Raw genomic sequence first — 19,425 nt, 5'->3', positions numbered from 1 at the left:
TTTTTGGGAGTTAACGATAAAGTAACTAAAGTAACTAGTAACTAAAGCTGTAACAGATGAACGTAGCACAGTAACTAAAGTAAATGTAACTAAGCTGTCAGATGAAAGTAGAGGAGTAACTAAGAAACTAGTAAAATAAAAGTAACTATAACTAAAGCTGTCAGAGAATGAGTAGTGGAGTAACTAAAGTAATAGTAACTAGTAATAGTACTAAAGCTGTCAGATGAAGTAGTGGAGAACTAAAGAACTAAAGTAACTAGAACTAAGCTGTCAGATGAATGTAGTGGAGTAACTAAAGTAACTAGTAACTAAAGCGTCAGATGAATGTAGGGGGACTAACTAAGAACTAACTAAAGCTTCAGATGAATGATAGTGGAGTAATGTAAATAGTAACTAGTGTAGAACTATAAGTAACTAGTAACTAAAGCTTGTAGATGAAGTAGGGGTAACTAAAGTAACTAAAGAACTAGAACTAAGCTGTAACAGAGAACGTAGGAGTAACTAAAGTAACTAGTAACTAAACTGTCAGGATGAACGTAGAGGAGTAAAAAACTAAAGTAACTAGTAACAAAGTAATATTAACTAAAGCTTTCAGATGATGTAGGGAGGTAACTAAAGTAACTAGTACTAAAGCTGTCAGATGAATGTAGAAGAGTAACTAAAGTAACTAGTAACTAAAGCTGCAGAGATGTAGAGGAGTAACTAAAGTACTAGTAACAAAAGTAACTAGTAACTAAAGCTGTCAGAGAATGTAGAAGAGTACTAAGTAACTAGTAATAAAGCTGTCAGATGAATGTAGAGGGAGTACTAAAGTAACTATAACTAAAGTAACTAGTAACTAAAGCTGAACGAGAATGTAGAAGAGTAACTAAAGTAACTAGTAACTAAAGCTGTCAGATGAATGTAGTGGAGTAAAAAGTAGAATATTTCTCTCTGAGATGTAGCGGAAGAGAAGTAGAAAGTGGCGTGAAAAGAGAAGACTCAAGTTAAGGAGAATATGTCAACATTTGAGTCGTACAGTAGGCCCACCGTGCTTGAGTAAATGTACTTAGTTACATTCCACCAGTGATTATATTGACAACAAAGTAAAAACTGTGACTCCTCAAAGTCCAGTCAGCTCGTCTCAAACACAACAGCAACACTTTGAAATGTTCACAGAGTTATTTCTGTCTCCAGCGGCAATCTGGAGCACCTGAAGAAGGAAATAGACAAACAATCAGCAACTTCTTCCAAATCGCCATCACCAGAACGCGTCCGGCGGATGTGATTATTCGCTGGAACAAGAGGCGTAATGATGTTAGCGGGCCTGGAGATCGTATGGAGAAACTATATCATTAGAGTGGAAACGACTCGCCGTGACAATACCAGTATCAGCTCATCTGCTGCGGCTTAATGACGCATGAAATCAAAAAAAGATCTGCTGCGCTCGCTGTGTGTGTGTTTGGTACATGGTTACCGTGACGACGGGCAATCCATCGTGGTCACAAACTGTGGAGGAGGGTGGCTGGAGGTCTGGCGAGGAGACTGTTTATATCTGCATTCAAACTGTCTGTATCCAAGTGTGACATTTGTGCAACATAATTTTATCTTTCTGTGTGTGTGTGTGTGTGTGTGCGTGCGTGCGTGTGAGTGCGTTTCGGTGTGCATCTGTGTATGTCTGTGTGTGTGTGTGTGTCTGTCTGTTTGTCTGTGTATTTGTGTGTCTGTGTGTGTGTGTGTGTGCGTGCGTTTCGGTGTGCGTCTGTGTATGTCTCTGTGTGTGTCTGTCTGTCTGTGTGTTTGTGTCTGTGTGTGTGTGTGAGATTGTGTGATTGTGTGTGTGTGTGTCTGTCTGTTTGTCTGTGTGTTTGTGTGTCTGTGTGTGTGTGTGTGTGTGTGTGCTTGCGTTTCGGTGTGCGTCTGTGTATGTCTCTGTGTCTGTGTGTGTGTGTCTGTGTGTGTGTGTGTGTGTCTGTTTTTCTGTGTGACTGTGTGTGTATGTATGTGCGTGTGTTTGTGTATGCATGCGTGTCTGTGTGTGTGATTGTGTGCGTGTATGCATGCGTGTCTGTGTGCGTGTGTGATTTTGTGTGTGTGTGTGTGTGTGTGTGTGTGATATCAGGATGTACAGACGGACGTCCAACATGGCCGGTCTAACCTACCCACCCACGGCTTTGACAGCTCTGAAGGTATGCAATTAGCATTTAGCATTTTATGCATTTTGTTATTTATTTCTTCAGTAAGTTTCTTCTCTGACAGACAGTTTTGCAGAATTGTTTTCTCCAGACACGTGAAATGAAAGGAGGAGGCAGACAAGAAAAATGGAAGTTATAAGAATGAAAGAAGTCTGTGAAAAGTTAAGAAAGGGGTGAGGAGGTAGGCAAGGAAATGAATGGTATGAATGAAAGGGAAGAGAAGCCGGGGAACGGTTGTGAGGGAAAAAATAAAAAAGGATGTATGGAAGGAAAGTGAGGTAGATACATAAATCTAGGAAAGAAAAGGGAAGGCAGAAGAGGACAGAAAGAGCTGGAAAGGGAAAATAAAGCGGAGAAGAAAAAGATGAGGTAGAGAATAAAAGGAAGAGGTAGAGGAAAGTGAAGAGGTGGAATAGGAAAGGAGGAGGTGGGGAAGGAAAGTGGTGGAAGGGAAAGAAAGTAGGGGAGGAGATTAGATGATAAGGTGAGGTGGTAGAGGAACATAGGAGGCAAAGAAGGAAAGTTGGGATTATGGAAGGGAATGTGAGGAGATAGAGAAAGAAATATTGGAAAGAAAAAAGGAATCAGAAGAGGAAAGAAAGCTGGAAAGGGAAATAAAGTATAGAAGAAATTGAGAAGGTAGAGAACAAAAGGAAGAGGTGAAAGAGAAGGAAAGTAGGAGACTCATTGAGGAAAAAGGCAAGAAAACTATGAAGCATTGGAGGAAAGAATGAGATTCATAGGCGGTAATAGATAAAGGAAAATAGATTGTAAAGAAGGAAAGTAGGAGTTATGGAAGGAAAAGGAGAGGTAGAGAAGGTAAGGAGGGGGGTAAAGCAAGAAAAGAAGAGATAGAAGCGGGGCAGGTAAAAGGAAGAGGTAGAAGAGTAATGTTGGTGACACAAAAAAGGAGGAGAAAGGAAAGAAGGAGCTAGAGATGAGGGAAGGAAGGGAGAGGGCACAGGAGGAAATGAAGAGTAGGAAAGGAGGACCAATAGGAAGAAAAGAGGCAATAGAAGAGGAAAAGTCAGAGACCAAAAGGAGGAGGAAGGGAAAGAAAGAAGTTGGAGAAAGACAGGGAAAGTAGAATTGAAAAGGAGATGGAAGAAGAAAGAAGGAATGAGAGGAAAAGAAGAGGTAGGGAAGAAAAGTAGGAAGTAGGTTAGGAGGTGGCAAGGAGGGAACATAGGGAAGAATAACGAGGGGGATAAAGGAGATAGCAGGACAGTAAAAACAAAAAGATAAAAAGTATGAGGTAGAAGAGAAAAGGTGGAGGAATCAAACACACAGACACACACACACACATACACACACACACACACACACACACACACACAGTAACACAGACAGACACACACAGAAAGACACACACACGTACGTTCGCGCGCACACACACACACACACAACGTCACCAAAGACAGAACAGACACACCACACCACACACACACACGTACACACACACACACACAAACAGTCCCACAGACACAGACAAACACACACACGTACGCACTCACACACACACACACATACACACACACAAACAGTCACACAGACAGACAGACACACACACACACACAGACACAAACACACACACAAAAACACAGGAGAGGAAAAGGAAGAAGTGGAGTAGGAATGGAGGAACAATGGAAGGAAATGAGGGAGGGAAGTAAAGTAAAGAAATAAAGCAGAGAGATGTGTAAGGAGGTGTAAGGAGGGAACAAATGAGGTTAGGAAGGTAAGGAGTGGGGAAGAGAGGAGAAAGGACAGGAAAACGTAAACATAAAGGAGGAGATAGAAGAGGAATGGGTGGAGACCAAAAGGAGAAGGAATGGAAGGAAAGAAGGAGATAGAGATGGCAGAAGCAATGGCATAAAAAGAGGAGATAAAAGTAAGTATATAAGGGAAAGAAAGAAGTTAGACAAGGACAGGGACAGGTGGAATGGAAAAGAAAGAAAGAAAGAAAGAAAGAAAGAAAGAAAGAAAGAAAGAAGAATGAAAGGTAAGAAGATAGAGATGACAGGAGGATAGACGGAGAGAAGAGAGGAAAATGAAAAAGCAAAGTAGGAAAGGAGGAGAAATGGTAGGAAATGAGAAGGTAAGGAAGGAGAGTAGGTGGTGTGTGTGTGTGTGTGTGTGTGTGTGTGTGTGTGTGTGTGTGTGTGTGTGTGTGTGTGTGTGTGATGGATGACCTCCTCAGGCCTTCCTGTACAAACTCAGAAACAATGTAAATTGAATTATTCTGCAGTCGTTTGTCATTTATGCTTCTATAATGACATAAAACACAAGCGGAAACAAACAGAATAGAACTTTTGGAAGACAGCAAATCATAATTTTAAACTTAAAATGTAATTATGACCTAATAATAATAATTATATACGTCCATTTAATTGAACATGCTGGTTGACCTCCTCCCATGTGAGCATCAACTTTATAATCCCACTGCCCTCTACTGGCGGAAACATAACACTACAGTGCATTCCACTGAGGCCTGCGCAGACAGCCTGCCGTAGCTCTGCAGTCCCAGATGTTGTATCGTCTCTGTATCTGTCCCAGATGTTGTTCCATGTCCGTCCTGAATGCTGTAACTTCTCTGTATCTGTCCCAGATGTTGTTCCATGTCCATCCTGAATGCTGTAACTTCTCTGTATCTGTCCCAGATGTTGTTCCATGTCCGTCCTGAATGCTGTAACTTCTCTGTATCTGTCCCAGATGTTGTTCCATGTCCATCCTGAATGCTGTAACTTCTCTGTATCTGTCCCAGATGTTGTTCCATGTCCATCCTGAAGGCTGTAACTTCTCTGTATCTGTCCCAGATGTTGTTCCATGTCCATCCTGAATGCTGTAACTTCTCTGTATCTGTCCCAGATGTTGTTCCATGTCCATCCTGAAGGCTGTATCTGTCCCATATGTTGTTCCATGTCCATCCTGAATGTGTATCTGTCCATGTGTTCCATGTCTCCTGAAGCTGAACTCTCTGATCGTCCCAGATGTTGTTCCAGTCCATCGCTGAATGCTGTAACTCTCTGTATCTGTCCCAGATGTGTTCCATGTCATCTGAGGCTGTATCTGTCCATTGTTGTTTCCAGTCCATCCTGAATGCTCTATCTGTTCCAGATGTTGTCCATGTCCCTCTGAATGCTGTATCTCTCTGTATATGTCCCAGATGTTGTTCCATGTCCATCCTGAATGCTGTAACTTCTCTGTATCTGTCCCAGAGGTTGTTCCATGTCCATCCTGAAGGCTGTATCTGTCCCATATGTTGTTCCATGTCCATCCTGAATGCTCTATCTGTCCCAGATGTTGTTCCATGTCCATCCTGAATGCTGTATCTTCTTGTATACTGTCCCAGATGTGTTCCGTTCCATCCTGAATGCTGTATTCTCTGTTTGTCCCAGATGTTGTTCCATGTCCATCTGAATGCTGCTATCTGTCCCATTTGTTGTTCCATGTCCATCCTGAATGCTCTATCTGTCCCGATGTTGTCATGTCCATTGAATGCGTAACTACTCTGATCTCCCATATGGTGTTCCATGTCCATCCTGATGTGTATCTGTCCCAGATGTTGTCCATGCCACCTGAATGCTGTATCTTCTCTGTATATGTCCCAGATGTGTTCCATGTCCATCCTGAATGCTGTAACTTCTCTGTATCTGTCCCAGATGTTGTTCCATGTCCATCCTGAATACTGTATCTGTCCCAGATCTTGTTCCATGTCCATCCTGAATGCTGTATCTGTCCCACTTGTGGTTCCATGTCCACCCTGAATGCTGAATCTGTCCCAGATGTTGTTCCATGTCCACCCCAAATGCTGTATCTTCTCTGTATCTGTCCCAGATGTTGTTCCATGTCCATCCTGAATGCTGTATCTTCTCTGTATCTGTCCCATATGTTTTGCAATGTCCACCCTGAATGCTTTATCTGTCCCAGATCTTGTTCCATGTCCATCCTGAATGCGTTTTCTTCTCTGTATCTGTCCCAGATGTTGTTCCATATCCATACTGAGTACTGTATCTGTCCCAGATGTTGTTCCAAGTCCATCTTGAATGCTATATCTTCTCTGTATCTTTCCCAGATGTTGTTCTATGTCCATCCTGAATGCTGTATCTTCTCTGTATTTGTCCCACTTTTTGTTCCATGTCCATCCTGAATGCTGTATCTTCTCTGTATCTGTCCCAGATCTTGTGCCATGTCCACCCTGAATGCTGTATCTGTCCCAGATGTTGTTCCACGTCCATCCTGAAGCTGAACTTCTCTGTATCTGTCCCAGATGTTGTGCCATGTCCCCCTGAATGCTGTATCTGTCCCAGATGTTGTTCCATGTCCATCCTGAATGCTGTTTCTGTCCCAGATGTTGTTCCCTGTCCATCCTGAAGGCTGTATCTGTCCCAGATCTTATATTTCCTGAATCTGTCTTCTTGTTTTTTCAGAAAGTGGATCACTGGTCGTTTGATGTTTTCTCCTTCCACGAGGCCACTGGAGACCACGCCCTCAAGTTCCTGGTCTACGAACTGCTGACCCGCTATGACCTCATCAACAGGTTCAGGGTACACACAGCTTCATGTGTTAACCATCAGGGTGGGCAGATCACTGCATGAGAAGGTTCAGGGGGCAAATTCAAGTAGGTTTTTGGGGCAAGGGTTTGGGGGTCCTCTGCCTGAACATTTTGTGTTAAACCCTTAATTTTCTGCATTCTCAGGTGTGTCCTTAGAAAGTCTTGAAATGAAAATTTTTAGTCTATTAGTCAAAACTATTAGTCAAAATAATTCATAATTTCTGTATATTTTAACTCAAATTTTAGGTATAAGTTTATATAAATGAGGTGTATTGACCATGAATCCCAAAAAGTAGTTTAAAACTAGTGGTAGTAAGGTGGTGTTAGAGAAAATTAAAAAAAAAATCTGAAAAAGGGACAAAAATGTCAAACTTTTGTCAGTTTTTGACCCAGAAAGACAATACAAAGGTTAACGTTCAGTGTGCAGGAGGGGCTTCACATTTTTAATTGAAAACACGTCATGTCAGCTGCAAAGTCTTTGCTCCTGGATGACACACAGACGCAGTGTAGTTTTCGTAGAATCGGTATTACCTGTACTACCTGTACTTCCTGTGTTCAGATCCCGGTGCAGGCTCTGGTGCAGTTTGTTGAAGCTCTGGAGAACGGCTACAGCAAACACAGGAACCCCTACCACAACCTGATCCACGCCGCCGACGTCACTCAGACTGCCCACTTCCTGATGCTGCACACGGGACTCATGGTAACACACACACACACGCACTCACATGCACACACGTGCACGGACACACGCACATGCACACAGTTACATCACTTTGTCTTAAATGGTCTCTTTGGACAGCCAAAATGTGGAAATACTTCCACTATGTGACAGATACTTGGCTAAAAATGTGTGTGTGTGTGCACGTGTGTGTGTTTGTGTGTGTGTGTGTGTGTGTGTGTGTGTGCGTGCAGCACTGGCTCAGCGAGCTGGAGATTCTTGCCATGGTTTTTGCTGCAGCCATTCACGACTTTGAGCACACAGGAACCACCAACAACTTCCACATCAACACCAGGTAACGTGCACACTGATAGAATCAGGTTACTCCGTCGGGCAACGTCAAAACCTCGTATCTCCATCATTTTTTATTTTTTCATTAATCAATGCCATTGATCACCATTACAGCCTGTTTGAGGGTTTTACAAATATTTAAACAACTTAGGTTTTTTTTATTTTATTTTATTTTTTATTTTACCCTATGTTATTTAATGTTTTCTCCTTTTTTTTAAATTGTAATTAGCCGAGTTTGTAGTCGGAATGGTGTACTTGTACAATGAACAGTTGTTCACAAGAAAAAAATATTTAAACAACGATGAGGCGATTTTGTCTGACTTTGACAAAAATAGCTTGATAAAATGTTTTTTAATTAGCCTTTTTTCATCTTTTCAATAACAACGAATTTGGACGTACAAGGTTTTCACCCTTTCAACATTATTATCATCAGTGTCACAGACTCAGGCCTGATGGAACGGATATAGTTTTATATGAATGCCTGATTTGACTTCTTGTTGCCACAAAAAAGACGGGGGCCTTTTAAGATGTCAGTCCTCAGCAGCAACTTTGAAACTTGAAAAACAACATGACAGCCGTGCTCTGAGTGGCTCTGAGGCCATACTTGGACACAGTGGTGGTGTTCTGAGCTATTGTTGGCACAGCAAATTACCTCTAAACACAACGTACAGCTGCGGCTGATGGGGATGTCTGTAGTTCTGCAGGTATTTGGTCGTACTGGACACATTACAACTTCAACCTGATGGTGTTGCTATGACGAAAAGTCAGAGAGTCACTAACGTCAGTGAGACTCATCTTCTGGACACAATAGATATCTGTTCCAAATGTCATGTCAATCCGTTAAATAGACATTGAGATATTCCAGTGTAAACCAGAGACGTGGTGAGTGTCATTGTCATGACTGGAGACATATACAACGTTCAAAAACATTTGACTTAGAGAAAATTGTCTCATGTGAATAAATCCCTAAACCAGAAGAACGACATGGAACACAAAAGATGTTGTTGAGGCGCTATCACAGTGACTTTTAGCATCTGCTTGTGTGTGTGTGTGTGTGTGTGTGTGTGTGTGTGTCAGGTCGGAGGTGACCATTCTGTACAACGACCGGTCGGTGCTGGAGAATCATCACGTCAGCGCCGCCTACCGGCTGATGGCCGAGGACGATATGAACATCCTTGTCAACCTGAACAAGGACGACTGGAGGTACACACACACACACACACACACACACACACACACACACACACACACACACACACACACACACACACACAAAGTCTCATGCCGTTCCTTGAATTTGTCCAATGGTTCAACATGACGTCATGACTTTGCGTAAACATATACAGTACGTCAACTTTCTCAAGCTAAGTGGCGTGTTATCTGTACGCGTTTTTTACGTCTACGCTGTATACAGCGGACGTAGACATACACGCCACTTGCTGTGTTATCTGTACGCGTTTTTACGTCTACGCTGTATACAGTGGACGTAGACATACACGCCACTTGCTGTGTTATCGCGAGAAGAAAGTGACTTTTGAGTTTAGGAAACGGGACATTCAGGACACGAAGGAAACGAGATACGCTGGGAAATGTAATCAAGACAGGATCGTGACTTACTGTCACTGGACTATAAGTACTACTGTAAACCAGGAGGAGAAAGAGTAGAAGGAATGAATACATAAACACTATACTAAGGGTAATGGGTCCGTTACAACTATGAGGGATTCAGCGAACCCTTGTTTTTCACGGGGGTTACGTTCCAAAAAGAAACCGTGATAGGCGAAGTCCGTGAAGTAGTAACCTAACCTAGTAACCTTTTTTTACAATTATTATACGATGAAATACTCCATAATACATTGAAACCAAAGAACAAAACCTTTTTACAGGCCCAAGCAGTTGTTTAACAAATAAAAGTACCGTATAAACGTTTTTTTTTACAAATAACTACTGTACTGTAAAATTATAATTTTAATCATCAATACGAACTGAAGGCTTCCAATTGCTGTTTTACGTACGTGTATAAACAGCAACGTTATTTATTGGCACACAGGTAGAGAAGAAGCTGAGAGACTGTTTAGCCAATCAGAATGCAGAACACAATGCACGATGCAAATCCGTGAAGCAGCGAGACCGTGGAAGGTGAACCGCGACATAGCGAGGGTTCACTGTATTGCATTTGTCAAAAGAATAAATATTGCAAATCATGCACAGTGGTATTTCACAGTATGAGTGGTGTAGTGAGGCTTATTGTACAGTTATTCACAGCGATCAGTCGGACTATGGCAGGGAAGAAACTTTTACAGAACGATGTTCTATGTGTAGAGACACTGTCCACTGTGCTGCGTCTCAGTCTGTAAGTGTTGCACGTTGTTTTGATCACTGACATGATGTAATGTGTGTGTTGCTTCGTGGCAGGGAGCTGAGGGCTCTGGTGATAGAGATGGTGATGTCCACCGACATGTCCTGTCACTTCCAGCAGATCAAGACCATGAGGAACGCCCTGACGCAGACACTCAGGTCGGTGACCTCTGACCTCTCATCTGCAGTTCGGTTTCAGCCACAACACAGTAATGCTGAGTACCATCTGCTGTTTTTTTTAATGTATTTTTACGAAGTTGTTTGAACTACAGTCACAGTGGGGCAGCTTGGTTGGAAACTTAAACGTGTAGTTTTTTTTTTAAATTTCCAGTTAGCTTTTAGCAAGGACTTCATATACGTCCCTATGGAATCTGTCTAATAGCTTTTTTGAATTCTCAGTTTCGCGGAAGGCTTGTATCATGTGGATGCGCCGACAGTTTTGTTGTCATTACTTAGAATTCCTCATGGGGGCGACAGAAACTACAAGCTGCCATCAGTCTGTAACTGTAAAACAACGCTATCAACAACGCTAAACAACAACGCTTTTGTATGTTACGCTGTTTTATTCTTCGGTCCTTGCTGTAAAGCACTTCGGATACCTGTTGGTAGCTGTGAAGCGCTGTATAACTAAAATAAAAATATTTTATGGTGTTACCCCTCAGTTGAAGGTTAAAAGGAAGTTACAGTAAACCATAGAGCTTTTATTGTGACGGGGAAAACGGAAGTGGGTACTGGGTTGTCGTTGAATAAAGTGAGACGTGCAGTGCCGTCTTGGTTCCGGCATTGGAAGACTGCGTTTCTTTATTTTATAATCAAACCTGAGTCTGCAATATAATATACCCTGGGTTCCATAAATAAATGTTAATTGATTGATTTCAGTAACAGTTTCTTACTGTTACTCACGCTGCTCGGTCATTAGACGGTCGTTAAGTAGACACGAAAGGCAGCACTAGATTGACTTAATTAGTGTGAAGGTAGTCTCAAGTGGGTTAGGGTTAGGGTTAGGGTTTTATCTGTCTTAATGTTATTATTTTTAACTGTTTATACTTGTGTTTTATCTGTTTTTTTTTGTTTTTTTAACTGATTTTGTGCAAAGCACTTTGAATTGCCCTGTTGCTGAAATGTTCTATACAAATAAAGCTGCCTTGCCTTGCCTTGCCTTGCTCTCTCTCTCTCTCTCTCTCTCTCTCTCTCTCCAGTCTGGACAGAGTGAAGGTTTTGTCTCTGTTGCTTCACGCTGCCGACATCAGTCACCCGGCCAAAGCCTGGCCGCTGCACTACCGCTGGACTCACAGCCTCATGGAGGAGTTCTTTCAACAGGTGAACAAGCACATTTACTCAAGCACTGAAGTACACATTTTAGGTTCTTGTACTTTACTTGAGTCTTTTCTAGGCTACTTTATACTTCTACTTCACTACATTGACCACACAGCTTTAGTTACTTAATAATTAAGGATGTAACAATACAGGATTTTCTCAGACAAATAACAACAAAAAGTTCCTTTATTTCTATGAACTGTTCAAAACAAAAGATGCGTCCTCTTATGAAAAGGGACACTGAAATTGTATTTTATCTTAAATAATCCACCCATCAAAACCACTTCAAAATAACTTAATAAATAGAAAAAAATAACCTAAGAAGACGCAGTAACGTCTGAAGTCAAACAAGTGAAATTAAAGTAGATTACGCCCCCAGCCGTCTAGAACTGCATCGCGATTCTTAAAAAAAAAACTCTCAATCCACTTTGTGTTGTCTGAACAGCAATGCTGGAGGATGTGTTTGATAAGGAAGCAGCTTGACACTATTTCCTGATCATGACAATTATTATATAAAGAATTCAGCGTCAATTTACAATCTCTACAGTAGCTCGGAGAGTGACCTAACCCAATGAAATGTCCACTCACTCTGTCTCTCAGTACTTCAAACATACTTAATATAGGATAAGTTAGGGAAAATGTTAAGTAACATGGAACGTTGAAAGTTGTGAGTTGGCAGGTTAAAGAATATAGAAGAGGCACCAAAACCAACACAAAGTCCCTTTGAACCTATTCTCCCACCAATCAGTGCTCTCCACGTAGATACCTCCTTCAAAATATCATTCCACTAAGATGTAAATCATTGACCCTTTGACCCTTTGTACAGTGCTTAACTTGAACAGAACCTGATTCAAATTTATAAGTCATCAGATTCAATTTATATTGTCTTATAACTATTTTTCTTCACGTATCGTTACATCCCATTTACTCACCATTATGACAATGCAATTTCTGCCTACTAAACATATGAAAAACTTATAAAATGTGTTTTTTATACATAATACTACCCAACAGTTTATATCAGTGCAGCTGAAATGATAAGTTGATTAATTAAGTTGTTGAATGACAGACAACTAACTATGCAACTGTCATTTAAACAAAAATAACAAACATTAGTTCCAGTTTCTCGAAGGTGATAAACAGATGAGATCTTATGTGTTCATCATATAGTTATGTTGGCTGTCCTATAACTGCAGCGTGTACATCTCTTACAGGACTGGGAAGGATTACAGATATGTGTTGCGTCGTCAGATTTCTTTCTGTTTGAATGCACACGGTTTGATTTTCTGTGTTTATCATGTTCAAGGTGGTAAACATGTCTTTAAAAATACCTAGTGGATCTGAGTTGATGTTCATGTTGCCTTGGTGACTGTCTCTTTCCCAGGGAGATAAAGAAGTGGAACTGGGCCTCCCTTTCTCTCCTCTCTGTGACCGCAAAGCCACCATGATCGCCCAATCACAGATCGGTAAGAACAACTTTCAACCAATGCAACCCAACCATTACTCAACCGCAGGCAGGGGAGAATCACCATTACCTGGGAACTAGTCTATATCGAAGACGTTTCACTTTCAGGTTTGCTTTGGTGCTTCTGGAAAATCTTCCGGATGTCCGTCCCCTTCCTCTGTCTCTGTGTTGGCGTTCTAACCTGCGGTTGATTTCTGAGGGCTATGGTTACCTGGTCCTCAGATCTCTGCAGGGTAAATCCAGACAGCTAGCTAGACTATCTGTCCAATCTGAGGACTATGGTTACCTGGTACTCAGATCTCTGCAGGGTAAATCCAGACAGCTAGCTAGACTATCTGTCCAATCTGAGGACTATGGTCACCTGGTCCTCAGATCTCTGCAGGGTAAATCCAGACAGCTAGCTAGACTATCTGTCCAATCTGAGGACTATGGTTACCTGGTCCTCAGATCTCTGCAGGGTAAATCCAGACCGCTAGCTAGACTATCTGTCCAATCTGAGGACTATGGTTACCTGGTCCTCAGATCTCTGCAGGGTAAATCCAGACAGCTAGCTAGACTATCTGTCCAATCTGAGTTTTCTGTTGCACAACTAAAAGTTCCTTCCCGAGGCTATTTTGCAGAGGCACCGTGGCTCTGTCCGGCACTTAGACGATTGTGATTAGTTTAAAGAAATTCCAATAAATCAGAGCACATTTTTCTCCCATCCCAGAATGCTGTGTGGACTTGCCAGACCCTCCTCCACAGTGCTGCGGAGGAAGGTCTGGCAGTGTGAGACTAGCATAAATAAAATTGGAGTAAATTAAATAAATTAACTTTGGGTCAACAATGACAAAAGCTGGTGAACTGCTCTAATCCTCTGCTCTCAGAGTAATGGGTCTGATTATGAAATTATAAAGTTATGTTTATCATTTGTACTGTCTTGTTGCTCCTCCATCCTCCGACCTTTCCTCTGCCCCTCGTCCCTCCATCCTGTCTCTCTCGCTGGTTGCAGGGTTCATCGACTTCATCGTGGAGCCGACCTTCAGTGTTCTGATCGACACGACGGAGAAACTGATTGGTCCGCTGATAGAAGAGGACAGGAAGGCCAGAGAGTCTGGAAACAGGAAGTCCAGGTACTACTGCTACTACTACTACTACTACTACTACTACTACTACTACTACACAACACACAAGTAATTACAGTTCCACTTCCTGACCAAATACTTGTGATTGGGTCTTTTACATTTCTCCTGATTCTGACCTTGTACACGCCCTCCTGGTTTATAGATACACTCACTCTCAGAAATAATTTGGATTAACATTATATTTTTGTACACATAAATATATGTTTGTTTGTTTTAATAAATACACACTACTGCTCATTTGTAAAGCACTTTGCATTGCCATTATGTAAGAATTGTGCAAGGCCTATATAAATAACCTTGCCTTGCTTTGCCAATCAATCATGTTAACAGGGACCTCTACCGTCCAATAATAAGTGATTGATCATGCTATTTATACGTCAAGAGTATCCTCTATGTTTTTTTGTGATCAAATATTTTTTACTTATTAGTATCTTTCATGTTTTGAAGTAAAAATTAAATTGCCTCAGATTTCCGATCAAACCATTTCTTTTCTACTTCATCGGTTCTGCGCCCCTTCTCCAGACACAGCGTTTACTGCATGAGTAACTGCATGCAATGCATCGGTTTTATTGCTGCACACCATGCACTGCTGACGCCTGACTTCTTGCAGCAGTACCTCCATTTCTTTCTTTTGGAGTCGGGGCCTCCACCTTGCACACAACACGGCCCTGCCATCTCATGCCTTTGAATGGGAATCCACGGGGCATTTACCTACGCTAAATAGGAGCAACGGGCACAAGCTTTCACTCTACAAAGACAGGGGGATTCCTCATTCTAAGAACACACCTATAAACAATTCTCCAATGTTCTGCTTTTCTTAGGGACTTTATTAAGAACTTATTTAAGAGAAAACCTAGGAAGATATTGGCGAATGATTGTTTTTTTCAACAATTACCATCAACATTTATACCACTTGGCACCTTAGCTAATGTAAGCAATTTCTTGTGGTCAAACCATAGACTGTCAAGATTAATAGGCAGAGCATGCGTGACACCCCCCATGGTTGCTTGCGGATGTGATGATTCCTTACACTCTACGTTACGTTACACACTTTCACTGACACATAGTCACGCCCTAAAACACCCCCGGCGTTATTGCCAATTTTAAAACCAGCAAGATCATAATTAAAAACCTTAACATCATTCTGTGTTGCAGAAGACGTCAAACTAGTGACTGAGACCATAAACTCTTTATGAAAATGTTTACTGAGGTAAAGAATCAAGTGAGAAGTGGGTCACTTTCTCACAGACTTCTACAGAAACAGACCTCCTTTTGCAACCGCATGTGTTGCCCCCTGCAGGAATTCAGATAGAAAGCAGTTTTAAGGAGTCTCCCCCTGGAAGAATTCAGATAGAAAGCAGTTTTAAGGAGTCGCCCCCTGCAGGATTTCAGATAGTAAGCAGGTTTAAGGAGTCTCCGACTGCCGGAATTCAGATAGAAAGCAGGTTTAAGAAGTCTCCCTCTGCAGGAATTCAGATAGAAAGCAGGTTTAAAGAGTTGCCCCCTGCAGGATTTTAGATAGAAAGCAGGTTTGAGGAGTTGCCCCCTGCAGGATTTAAGATAGAAAGCAGGTTTAAGGAGTCTCCCCCTGCAGGAATTCAGATAGAAAGCAGGTTTAAGGAGTTGCCCCCTGCAGGATTTCAGATAGAAAGCAGGTTTAAGGAGTTTCCCCCTGCAGGAATTCAGATAGAAAGCAGGTTTAAGGAGTTGCCCCCTGCAGGATTTCAGATAGAAAGCAGGTTTAAGGAGTTGCCCCCAGCAGGATTTCAGATAGAAAGCAGGTTTAAGGAGTTGCCTCCAGCAGGATTTCAGATAGAAAGCAGGTTTAAGGATTTGTAGCACTTCCCCAAACCGGATGCTCTGTCCATTAATATTACCAGTCTATGGGTCTTTGGGTTAAACAAAGAAACGGGGATTATGCAAAACAATGATGTAATAATTGTTGTTACCCTACTCTGCTCTGTTTCAGTCTAACAGGAAGCGGTTCCGTTACCGTGGAGTCGGTGCAGAGACACAGTAGCGGTCGCTATGGTAACAGCGATGAAGGACAAATGGACTTTTCCCTGACGGCCATCGACCAGCCGGCTCTGAAGCTCCACCTATCTGGCGTCATCGGCAGCAACAAGGACAGATGGAAAGAGCTGTCCGTGCACGGTACGCCAGGGTGTCCACAGGTTTCATCAAGTCACGTTTAAGACATTTTAGCAACTGTTGGATGAATTGCCCCAAACTTTTTGTAAAATTATTTATGTTCCCCAAAGAATGAATCCCTCAGACTTTGGTGATCCTCTGACTTTACTTTACTAGCGCCACCCTGAGGTTGATACTGAGCCCCTAAAGGGGAACGGTAATATCTTTTTTTTTTTACTGGTGTGCACGAGAAACCAATCTGGGTACCAGTCAGAATTGCTGCTGAGGACGAGGTATTCATCAGCCTGAAAACGCATTTAAAGATGAAAAGGCAACTGTTAACTCATATTATGCTGTGAATGTGTAATATTAACTTTAGCCACATAACGTTAGCAGTACTTTTTAGCATAATTTCTCTAGCCTTAGATTGGTTTGCTTGTGCGCACAAGATACTTTTGCGTGTGCACCAGAAATTTTCTCATGCGCACCAGAAAAAAAAATCATGTCACGTCCCCTTAGGGGCTCCATAGGTTGATATTTTGGTTTTAATTGAAATGTCTATCAATTATTTGATAGATCACAGTGGATTTGCTACAAGTAATTATGGTCATTAAAGGACAAACTGTAATGACTTTAGTGATCCAAGACCCATTATGCTTTTCCTTTTTTCTGTCATATACAGTACATACTGTAACGGTCATACAGTATATACTGTATAGGTGTTATGTTAAACATGGCCAAAGCTTAAATGTGGTATTCTCTCTCTACGTGGTTGTGATATGTGTGAAAAACAACCTCAGATTTTAGGATGTTAATTTTACACCAATTTCGGTCCTATCCTTGATGAAGCATGTTCCATTCTGTAGTTTTTGTTTAAGAAGCACCACTGTACCTCAATTCAAGCTCACAGAGCGACAGCATGGCTGCAGAAATTTCGTCTTGTGATGTTTTCGGTAACATTACATAATTTATAGATATGGAAGAAATGTACTTCTTTATCTAGTGCTCTGTAACTTAAATGTGTCCTTTGTTTGTGTACAGAGCTGGCCAATAAGGAGCAAGAAGAAGAAGAGAAGGTGGAGTCTGTCAACTCAGACACCCAATCACAATCGCACGCCTCGCCCAGTCACAGTGCCCCTGATGTACACACCGCTGACCAATCACAGAACTCAGAGGGCTCCCCGCCTGAAACACACAACGACAAGTCACCTGTCCACCTGACTTGGAACGGTACGAACATGACATAACTCGCAAACATTTATTTAAACTCTAACTCTGAGGCGTCGTCCATGCGTTGTTATGGAACCTTCTAGGCGACGCCCGCCCTTCAATAGGCAGCGTCGCAGGGACTTTAGAGAAGTGAGGCGTTGAGTCGCCTGTTCCTCATTAGCATTAGCAAGTTATCCATTTTCAGTGACATAAAACACAGTTTGTGAGTATGCTAAAAAGCAAAGTAAAAACTATGCTTAAAAAAAGTACCCATGTACATTTAGACTAGGATCAACACTACTATGTTTCTGTGTAATATAATATGTTTTTTGAAAACACTGCTGCCCCTGTTTTGGTTTAAAAACTCCAGGGATACTTTGTAGTCTGAACAGACACAAAGCGGTAAGGTCGCTTAGACATTTTAGATATTATAGCCCGACCGATATTTTGGTGGGCCGATATTAGTCATTTCCTTAACTGTCGGTATCTGCATTTATAACGGCCAACAAGTGTTTTAATAGAACCCCATTTCTATTATCATTTTTGTCTCAAAACGCTGCTTAAAACAAAGAAGAATAAAATGAAAACACTGTAGTGTGGAACACGTGTACGTTGTAGCTCAATGAGCTGACCCGTTTACGATGATCGTTGCAGGCTCGGGGCCGGCGGAGGAGAAGACGGAGGACAATGATGATAATGATGAAGTGCCTGAAAAAGCCTGATGACCCTCCCTGGCAAACTTCCCACTGTGTCTGACTGTGGCAGATCACCGTGGCAACAGGTGGAACGGTGCAGTGACAACGACACGGTTCAGACTCTTCTGTTCAAACACAGCTGCTGACTCAATGGCACCACAGTGGCCCCCCCCCCCAAAAAAGAAAAAAAGGCCACTAGACGTTATGACCATGAACCACGAAAATACCAGACTCAAAGTGACGACATTCATCAGATAACAGCTTCTTAGCAGCCCCATGGCCCGTTCACTGTGGTGAAAGTGTTTTATGATTTCATTAGAGCATGGGCGTCGGATGTGGGTGGGACAAGACCCACCCACTTTTTGGGACCAATGATATCGGACCCACTCACTTTTCAGCGCATCTGCCTTTTACTTGTCAGAGCGCCGTCAGTCAATCCCATTCCACTTGAGGAATACCCAAAATACACTAATCTGCATTCTGTGTTTTTGCAACGGACTTGACTTCCACGCTACTGCTTTTCTCAAATCTATTCCACTTGGCTTATTCAGAGTCCATATGTGTTAAAGTCCATTCTGTGTTTTCACTACTCACAGCAAGGTAAACATAGCATCTTATCGTGTCTGCTGCTCTGGTGCATCTGGCTGTGTGCTCACATACTCTCACTTAACAAGCTGGTATTAAAGTGAATTTTCATTCTTTGTTTTGCCTGATGCTTTTAAAGGCATCACGTAGTTTTTTTGTTGCAGCGTTGAATTACAGTACACTTGCACATGTTGTTATAAAGCTAACAGTTTAAAAACAGTTTAAAGCTCACATTTCTGCTAGGTACAGTTAATGTTAACATCATTCAACCAGTGTCAGCAGCTCTTTAAATCCGGGTCAATGAGATGAGCTAGTAGTTGTACCAGTGCTACTGTATGTGTTGATATTAAAGCCGAGGTGCTACTGTTTGGTTATCTTCACTGACTAGCAAGGGAGGACCCACCCACTTGTTGGTGTGTGGGCCAAATTCTCTGGGCATGCAAAATAGAGAAAGGGGAGGTAACCTTACCCCTTATGACCTCATAAGGGGCAAGATTCCAGATTGGCCCATCTGAGCTTTCATTTTCTCAAAGGCAGAGCAGGAGCATTTAACTGTAAGAACCGCTAAACTTAACTATGAGTTGCAAACGTAGTCTGGATCAATGACAATCAATCAATGATCAATGTTCATTTCCATGATAATCGCCGGGATATCCCTTACCTTTGAACCCCGTTTTCTTCGGAAAACAACAACCTTCGAGCTTTAAAATTACAAGTTTTGAAGAAATTGGTGGGATTCCTGTGGACAAAGTACACACGGCGACAGGTAACTTCATTTAATATTGTATGTGGCATTTTTTTATGGGC

At 41.9% G+C, this 19,425-nt stretch overlaps 1 protein-coding gene across 2 annotated transcripts in view; it reads left to right on the top strand.

Annotated features, from left to right (window-relative positions):
* Positions 1–18,730, top strand: part of pde1a (phosphodiesterase 1A, calmodulin-dependent) — a 51,830-nt gene extending 33,100 nt beyond the window's left edge. For both annotated transcript variants that reach the window (XM_032529530.1, XM_032529529.1), the window contains 12 exons: positions 2,102–2,168; positions 6,602–6,718; positions 7,286–7,426; positions 7,639–7,739; positions 8,813–8,938; positions 10,151–10,252; positions 11,293–11,413; positions 12,795–12,876; positions 13,867–13,987; positions 15,969–16,153; positions 17,171–17,359; positions 17,993–18,730. In XM_032529530.1, coding sequence (XP_032385421.1) covers positions 2,102–2,168; positions 6,602–6,718; positions 7,286–7,426; positions 7,639–7,739; positions 8,813–8,938; positions 10,151–10,252; positions 11,293–11,413; positions 12,795–12,876; positions 13,867–13,987; positions 15,969–16,153; positions 17,171–17,359; positions 17,993–18,060 — 1,420 coding nt within the window. In that variant the 3' untranslated portion in view covers positions 18,061–18,730. The remainder of the gene's footprint in view (positions 1–2,101; positions 2,169–6,601; positions 6,719–7,285; positions 7,427–7,638; positions 7,740–8,812; positions 8,939–10,150; positions 10,253–11,292; positions 11,414–12,794; positions 12,877–13,866; positions 13,988–15,968; positions 16,154–17,170; positions 17,360–17,992) is intronic.
* Positions 18,731–19,425: the final 695 nt, after the last annotated feature.

Source organism: Etheostoma spectabile, chromosome 11, assembly GCF_008692095.1.
Source record: "Etheostoma spectabile isolate EspeVRDwgs_2016 chromosome 11, UIUC_Espe_1.0, whole genome shotgun sequence".
Classification (NCBI taxonomy): domain Eukaryota; kingdom Metazoa; phylum Chordata; class Actinopteri; order Perciformes; family Percidae; genus Etheostoma; species Etheostoma spectabile.
Note: the sequence above shows the minus strand (reverse complement) of the source record. Positions and strands in the feature narration are given on the sequence as shown.